General features: G+C 38.2%; 1 protein-coding gene across 1 annotated transcript; it reads right to left on the bottom strand.

The window, feature by feature from the left end:
* Nucleotides 1–6,561: 6,561 nt before the first annotated feature.
* LOC131646356 (thioredoxin H2-like) lies at nucleotides 6,562–7,506 on the bottom strand. Its single transcript, XM_058916415.1, has 3 exons — nucleotides 7,287–7,506; nucleotides 7,060–7,182; nucleotides 6,562–6,883 (listed from the first exon to the last, which is right to left on the bottom strand). Exons 1-3 carry the CDS (start codon nucleotides 7,410–7,412, stop codon nucleotides 6,752–6,754), a joined length of 381 nt encoding a protein of 126 aa, XP_058772398.1. The 5' UTR covers nucleotides 7,413–7,506; the 3' UTR covers nucleotides 6,562–6,751.
* Between the last annotated feature and the right edge of the window lie 1,543 nt (nucleotides 7,507–9,049).

A 9,049-nucleotide genomic window follows, 5' to 3' on the forward strand; every position in this document is an offset into this window, starting at 1 on the left:
CTTTTGGTCCTAAACTCTCGATCAAACTTCAAGAAAACAATTATCTGCTATAGAATCAACAGGTTGAAGGCTTGATTCCCAGTCAAAAGATGCACAAGATGGTGGTGAATTCGCAAATTCCTCCGAAGTTTCAGTCAGACCAAGATCAACTCATAGGTACAATCTCTGATGAATATGAGTCATGGCTTGTTCAAGATCAAGCCGTCTTCATCTGGTTGTTGTCTACAATTTCTGAATCGGTGTTACCTAGGGTTCTAGCTTACAAACATGCCTTTGAAGTTTGGGATAAGATCCATCAATACTTCAACGCTCAAATGAAGGCTAGGGTTTGCCAATTGTGAGTGGAACTCAAATCCGAAAAAGAAAGGGAACAAATCTATAACTGAATATGTCTTGAGAATCAAAGTCATAGCCAATTCTCTGTTAGCTATGGGTGACCTAATTACCGAACAAGATCAAATTGATTCAATTCTGAATGGACTTCCTGAGGAATACAGTTCGTTCGTTATGCAAATGTATGGCTTCCCCATTGTACCTACCCTGTGTGAAGTTGAAGCTCTTTTATATGTGCAAGAGGCACAATTAGATAAATTTCGCCAAGAATTGGCTACCTCTAGTGTTGCTGCGAACATTGCTCACACAAACCAAGAAGCTGGTGGCTCTAGAGGAGCTTACTCAGTCCAGTCAAGCAACTACTTCAGGCCAAGATGTCACCAAAGGTGCTTCTCAAAGCTCTCAAACTGTAGCCATGATGGCCACCACACATCGGCCTTCTGCTTTCACTCAGGAGTATTCTTTGCCATCGGAGTTGGAATCTCAAGCTTGGTTCGCCGACTCAAGTGCCTCACATCACTTAACCCATCATGAGTTTTATTTGCATAATAAGAAGCCTTACTTAGGGTCCAATAAAGTTTTTGTGGGGAATGGCCAAACCTTGGAGATACAATCAGTAGGTTCATCACAGTTTTACTCTAAAAGCTTTCCTAATCATAACTTAGTTCTTGCCAATATCTTACATGTACCTCTTATCACTAGAAATCTCTTGTCTGTTTCGAAATTTTATAATGATAATAATGTTAGCTTTGAGTTCCTACCTGATAAATGTTATATCAAATCCCAGGCTTCTAAACAAGTCCTTGTTGAAGGCACACTTGATGCAAGTGGTCTCTATTGTTTCCCTCAGTTGTTGCCTCAATTGAAGCAGTCAAGCTCACATTGTCAGAATAAAGCCTTGCGTACTCACTATGGTATTCAAATTCATGTTGCCATAGGCTAGTTCTAATTATCATTTCAATTCCAATAGAACACAAAGTTGTGATACTAGTGTACTATGGCACAATCGTTTAGGTCATGCGAATTTTAATTATGTTACTCAAATACTCAAAAATGTGTAATATTTCTGTTATTAATAAACAGATTTCCTTCTGTTGTGCTACTTGTAATCTTGGTAAGGCACATAGAATTCATGCCCCCCTTGACTAACACTGCCTATCCCAATCCTTTTGATGTTATTTATATTGACTTGTGGGGTCTTTCTCCCTTTCCTTCGAGCTCAGGGTATAGATATTACATAACTTTTGTTGATGGCCATACAAAGTATATCTGGCTGTATTTGCTTAAACAGAAGTCTGAAGCTTTAGAAGCATTCAAAATATTTCATATGTTTGTTATAACATAGTTTTGGTGGAGAATTTTGACCTTTCACTAAATTTCTGGCAGAATTAGGCATAACATGTAACGCCCCAAACTGCTTTCGGGATGATCGAGTGACCCCACACCCCATCACGAGTCCTTTCAGCATGATTTGTCTTCACCCACACGCTTTCTAGGAAACTTCCTAGAAGCTCACTCATCCCATAATTGCTCCAAGTCAAGCACGCTTAACTATGGAGTTCTTATGGAACGGGCTTCCGAAAAGAAGATGCATCTTGTTGGTATAGGTAGTACCCATCAATCCTTATAAGCTTTCCTTCAACTATGTAGTCCCATACCTGCACGGCCTCAGGATCCCTCTCATTCCGATGTGGCGACCACCCTTGCCTTTTTCGGCCTTAGGTGTTACATGCGGCGCAACCACCCCTCGCCTTCTTCGGTCTTGGGTGTTACATAATATATAGGCTTACATGTCCCCATACCTCTTATCAGAATGGGACTGTTGAGAGGAAACACATACGTATAGTTGAAATGGGACTCACTCTCCTGGCTCACTCATCCATTCCACTAACCTACTGGGATCATAGTTTCTCCACTGCCACATATTTAATCAATAAACTGCCTACTCTAACTTTGCCCAAACATAACTCACATTTTCATGCCCTCTATGAAAAACAACCAGAATATAACACTTTGAAGGTGTTTGGCTGCTCATGCTTTCCGTTACTAAGAATTTTCAATAAACACAAACTCCAATTTAGAAGCCAAGAGTGAATTTATTTAGGAGTGTCCACTCAACATAAAGGTTTCAAATGCCTCAGTAGAGAGGGCAAAATATATGTGTCTAAGGATGTCATTTTTTATGAGCATAAATTCCCCTTTCCTATACTATTTCCCACTACTGTAAGTGTTGAAAATAATCTTAATCAATGTACTTTACCCTATCCCAATATTACTTTATCTGCACCTATAACAGCTTTCCAGCTTGCTGTCCAACATCTTGCATCTATAGCAGCTGCCCAACCTACTGCACAACATCCACAGGGTAATACACAGTCTCCAACTCATGTGTCTAAAACTGTCCAAAACAGTCCTACTATCTCCCATCATAGTGTCAGGTCCACCAATGATATACCTTCCCCTTCTCTTTAAATTATAAACACTCAGTCATTACCTTTATCCACCGAACATTCACCTATAGTTGCTTCACCTGTCAATAATCCCACTAACAATAGTACAGGGTCTGATTCCCCCATTTATCCTGAGGATAATGGAGCACATCAACTTACCAATACAGCTCACAGCCCTGAGGGTAATAATAATAATATTGAACTGCAATATTCTGCTCATATAGAACCAAGTGTCAAAGACACTATTAATCTTTCTCATTCCTCAAATGAATCAACCATTTCTTCTCCTATTCTTGTGTCTAGCTCGTTAAACTCCCCTCCATTACTTCTCCCAAAACTTCTACCCATATCTTAGTCAATGATCACCCCATACTCACTAGAGCTAAAACTGGAAGATCGAAACCTAAGGCCCTTGTTGCTCATACAGCTTGTGAACCTACTAGTACCAAACAAGCCTTGACCAAACCGGAGCGGGCACAAGCTATGCAGACTGAATTTAATGCTCTACAAGCTAATAAAACTTGGACCTTAACTCATCTTCCCTCTGATAGAAAGGTTGTGGGGTGCAGATGGGTCTTTAAGCTCAAACAGAATGCCGATGGCACTGTTAATAAACATAAATCCAGGCTTGTTGCCAAAGGATTTCATCAAGAGCAGAGATTTGATTTTACAGAGACTTTTTCTCCTGTTGTTAAGCCAAGAACTATTAGAGTTATTTTAACTCTTGTTCTTACATATCAATGGAACATCCAACAAGTTGATGTCAATGATTAGGGGTGGCAAAACGGGCCCGGCCCGCGGGGAAATCCCGTTTTACCCACACTTTTTCGCGAGGAGGGGCAAGGTTTTAGGCCCGCTCTCTTTAATGTGCCCGCCCCGCCCCGCCCCGTTTTTTTGTGGGCTTTTGCGGGCATTTGTTTTTTCATAAAATTTTACTATTTTTAGGCCTAAAAAGCCGAATTCCCGCGGGCTTTCCCCGTCCCGCCCTCACTTTTTTGCCGGGCGGGGCAAGGTTTTAGACCCGCACTCTTAAAAAAGCCCGCCCCGCCCCGCCCCGTTTTTTCGCGGGCTTTTACGGGGCGGGCATGCCCGTTTGCCACCCCTATCAATGATGCATTTCTGAATGGTATTCTCCAAGAGGAAGTGTATATGACTCAACCTCCTGGCTTTGTTAGTGATGACAAGTCTCTTGTGTGCAAACTCAACAAAGCTATCTATGGGCTCAAGAAAGCCCCTAGGGCCGGGTATGAAAAGTTAACTCAAGCCCTTATGCAGTTTGGATTCAGTGCTTCCAAGTGTGATACTTCTCTGTTTGTATACTCTACACAAGGTATATCTCTATTTTCTTTAGTGTATGTAGATGATATTCTTATCATTGACTCCAGTTCTACTCTTATTCATGATCTTATCAATAAACTGCATCACAAGTTCGCCTTGAAGAAGCTAGATAGACCAAGCTATCTTTTGGTTATTGAAGTCAATTTCAATCCAATGGCACCATTTTACTAACTCAGACCAAATACATAAAAGATCTTCTCTCCAGGGCCAAGATGGATAATGCAAATGGTGTTCCTACTCCAATGTTGAGCACATGTAAATTGAGCAGACATGACACCAACTATTTTGCAGATCCTCAACTATACAGGTCCATAGTTGGTGCTCTCCAGTATGTTACCTTAACAAGGCCAGACATCTCTTTCAGTATCAACAAAGCCTGTCAGTTCATGGCAAGCCCTCTGGACACACATTGGTCCGCAGTTAGGCAAATTTTGAGGTACTTAAGTGGCACTGCCTCTTATGGTCTATTGTTGTCACCCTCTGTTTCGGATTCTAAGTTTTCCCTTCGCGCCTACAGTGACTCTGACTAGGCAAGTGATCCAGATGACAAGATATTAACTTCAGGATCCTGTATATTTTTTGGTCCTAATCTGGTTGCCTGAAGTTCCAAAAAGCAGTCCTTAGTTGCTCGTTCCAGCACAGAAGCAGAATATCGAGCGTTGGCTCATACGTCTTCTGAACTACTATGGCTGGAATCCTTACTAGCTGAATTACAAATACCTTTTTACACACCTGTTCTGCTCTGTGATAACCTTAGTGCGATTTTTCTCTCTCACAATCCAGTGTTATGCCCGCACAAAACACATAGAATTGGATATACACTTTGTTCGCGAAAGAGTTGTTGCCAAGCACATGCACATTCAACATGTACCAGCGGTTATTCAGATTGTCGACACGTTCACCAAACCTCTTGGTTCTGCTGCCTTTGAGCAGCTGCAAAACAAACTTAAGGTTCTCTGCTCAGCATAGTCCCCTTCAGTTTGAGGGGGGTGTTAGATATATAGCTTGGTTTAACTTTTGTGATTAGTAGAATAGCTGTTTGCATTGTGTATATGTTTAATAAGTGTTTCTGTTAGATGTTAGTTAGGTTATGGTTAACCGTTTCTCAAACGGTTTTAGCTTCTAGCCTTGTGTATATTCAGGTAGTATAAAACCTACACACGTGTATTTTTCTCATTCAAGCAATACAATCCATATTCTTCAAGAGCTTCACTACCGTTTCTCTCTCACTGAAGATGAAAGGTGAATTCACCTTCAACAGGTATTGCTGATATCGTTAGACACGACACAGCCACATAAACATTGATAGAAATTTAAGAAAACGGTAGTGATTGAATATAGTTGCATTTGTGGGTGCTGTGTTGATGTCATAAACTGATGTGTGTTGTTACTTGGTGTGATAGTGTGTAACATATAATAAATTTGATCGGTTTGTTTGGTTGAATATCAGGCTTATTTATGTATTGAACTCAGCCAATTGAATGAAAATTGCATCAACATGAATTAGGACTACAATATTCATCATTTTCCCTTTTTTTTTTTAAATTTTCTTGGAAACTTAAGTTTGTTAACAAGGACCTTTATTTTCTATATTGGTTTTGCCAAGGAGTTGAAGTCAGAAGAAGAAATCTTGAAGATAAGCATTAACCCTGGTTGGAAAAAGTGCACACAAATCACTTTGCGGTATTAAGAAGATCCTAAAATCCCTCATTGATTGGAGATAGAACATTGGAAGAGTTTATATAGAGTGACATTCCTCACCTTATCAATTGTTTTTGTAAGGATGAGTTAGGTCAAATTCTAATATGATATCAGAACCTATTGATTGGACCCAATAGAGTGACACTCGTCACCTTATTAATCGATTTTGTAAGGATGAGTTAGGTAAAATTCTAATATGGTATCAGAGCCTATCGATCCGACCAAGTCCAAAGAAATATTGGGCGTGAGAGGGTGTATTAGGAAGATCCTGCGTGAAGGGTATATAGATAGAGTATTGAAAGAGTTTTGAGTGAGGCTGATACTTTAGTCTAATATAATGTTTTTAACTCTTAGTTAATCTATCATTCTCAAATAGAGGCTAAAGCAGCATTATAGTGCAATAGGGTAGTAGAATCTAAGCAAATTTTGTCTTGTTTTAAGGTTGTTTTTCAATTCAGTGTTGAAAAAATAGTGCCTATAGCAACGCTATAGCACTGTAGCATAGCTGAAATTTGATATGCAGTTTTACTAAATGATATGAAATTTGTACATACCATGTGGCTGTGAAAACAAAGGGTTCTAGGAGAAACTGATATGTCTTATATGATGTGCCTAGTTTTAAAATTTGAAATTGATTAATTTAAGGAGATATTTACTTATTAGTTAGAATTTGCATGTAGTTGAAGACTTTGATTATCAATAGAGTCAAATATAACATTGAAAAATTCAATGATATTGATAGTAGCTTATGAATACTCTTCTGTGTAACGCAAACGTAACATAAATGATATATTACATTGAATAATCTATAAATGATAAAAGAATGAAATCTATATTTCAATTCTTTGGGTGAAATGATGACACCAACTTATTGCAATCTGAGTTTGTAGGTCATTCCCTTGTAATCCAAGGAAAATGATGACACTCAATTAGTTTATATGATTTTCAATAATCCTCTGTAGCTCCTCCTTTCTCACTCCTACCACTTTATCAATAACTTTTCCTTTCTTTACAAGTAAGAAAGTTGGCAATGAATACACCTGATATGTTTGAGACACCCCCTGTTGCCATTTACAAATTGTGAAAATAACACATATCAGTAACTGTTGGAAATCATGTTAATATCAAAGTTTGGTGCATCTCATTTAACTCGTTCGGCACAACCATTTGATTATTTATAATCGGTTTAAACACGTCACTACAGATAATTTAAAGTGAAAAGTAATTTGCAACATACCATTAACTCATCCACGTCAAGCTTAATAAACTCAACATCAGTGTATTTTGCAGCAAAATCTTGCATAGTTGGATCCATAAGTTTGCAAGGTCCACACCATTTAGCTGTGAAATCAATAACCATCTACACCAAAAGAAAAAAAAAACATTAAGAAACTAAAAGTGACCTATTGATAAAGATATACTATAGGCTATAGCTAGTTAAAGATTTTAGCTACATGAACATACCAGTTTATCAGTTTGTTTAATAGCATCAAAATGATCATTCCATTTAGCAGTTGAATGAAAAGTCTGAACGTGGGATGGCTCTGATGATGTATCAGCATACACAACATTAAACAAGTTGGAACTCATGTTTGGTGTATGAATGATAAACCCGAAATAATATTTAGGTGTATGAATGAGATATAAGTTGGAAGAGTAAATATGAAGTTTTTTTGTGAGTTTATTAGGATGATGGTTGGAGTATATATATAGAGAGCAGAAAGGAGTAAGGTTGTATGATTTTTTGTTTGAAATGAATCAGATTCTGTTTAAGTAGCAAGCTGTAAAATGGAATTTTGAAGCTATTACTCGACTAGAACAAACTTGAGAATGTTTCGAACACAACTGGCTGGTCCCATGATCTACTAGCACGTTCATTGAATGGTCATTTTCATTTCAAGTATTGATGTTAAGGATTCCAATACTAGGCAGGCAAAGAGTTAAAAGAACTTTACTTATTCTATTTAGTGCTAAACTTTGGGTCAAGAATATATCTTTGGCGAGAGAGAGAGGCCATGAGAATAGCATAAAGTTCTTCCTAGAGAATATCGCTACAATTTGGGATTATGCAAGAGAAGCCACGTTGCCAAACCCTTGAAAAATTTCCAATGGTTCCACTGAAGCCAATGTAAGTAGGTGTGTCATTACAACTACCATCAACATTGATAACAGCACAATATCAGTCGAGGGAGTTTCATTTTATGAGACAATCTTTAGTATGCTTGTGAATGGTTTTGCCAAAGCAAGTGTGGAAAGAGTCTACCATGTAGATAACAGCAAGAGAAACGTCAATCAAAGGTAGCAACAATAATGGAGAGTCGAGATTTCCTTGCCTTCATGAACAAGAGACTTTAAATGGTGTACCCTCCATCAGAAACTTTAAATGGTGTACCCCAAGCAATGGATTAAGATGTCACAAGGACCATACCTGTCTCACATTCTTTATTCGTTGTGCTCAAAATGGGAACTGTGTAAGTTGTGGTTAACCTTGCTATGGTGGAAGCAAACATATTACTTGTAATGGAAGATACCACATATGGCAATAGTTTGGAGTGCTCTAACTTTGGTGATTCCACTTAACATGAGGTTAACCCCAACCCCTAAGACTCCATGATTCACAAGGAAAACCCTCTAATGAAGGTTCAACATTTCTTGAAAGATTCATGGCTGAAAAGATTTAACCTCAAAAATTTTGCTTTTAAAAATAGGGATCAACTTCAACCTAACCTTTGGTGCATGTGTTCCACAGCTCTAAATCCAATCCTATTAACTTCTGATGACAAACATATTTCTTTTTCAATATATGACAATAATGTGAATCAAAATTTTGCTATTATCTATGCTTCCACGAATTACTTTCAAAAGAGGATTTTTCGGAACTCTTTAACCTCTTTACAACCATCTCAACTTGACCGTTGTTGCTTAATAGGAGATTTTAGTGTAATACCAGATATTTTCACATTATGGCAAACATTCATAATGCCACCAAGCAAATAACATCCCTTATAGTGGATAACCAAACTCAAATTGTTGAACATGTGGTCTCCCATTTCTCTAACCTTTTTGGTGTTTCAACTGACTTGTAGGATAATGGCCTAGTTAATGAAGTGATCCACATTTCAATCTCTAATCAACCCAACAACTTGCTTTCATGGTTCTATCTCATGAAGAAATCGAACATACTGTCTTTGTTACAAAATCTAAGGGCTCACTATAGGCTGTGCGTA

This window comes from Vicia villosa, linkage group LG2 (genome assembly GCF_029867415.1).
Source record: "Vicia villosa cultivar HV-30 ecotype Madison, WI linkage group LG2, Vvil1.0, whole genome shotgun sequence".
NCBI classification, from domain to species: domain Eukaryota; kingdom Viridiplantae; phylum Streptophyta; class Magnoliopsida; order Fabales; family Fabaceae; genus Vicia; species Vicia villosa.

Coding starts and splice junctions, on each gene's coding strand:
- LOC131646356 (XM_058916415.1), bottom strand. CDS start 7,412: ATGAGTTCCAACTTGTTTAATGTTGTGTATGCTGATACATCATCAGAG. Junction 7,183..7,286: donor TTAAACAAACTGATAAACTG/GTATGTTCATGT, acceptor CTTTTGGTGTAG/ATGGTTATTGATTTCACAGC. Junction 6,884..7,059: donor TTGACGTGGATGAGTTAATG/GTATGTTGCAAA, acceptor AAATGGCAACAG/GGGGTGTCTCAAACATATCA.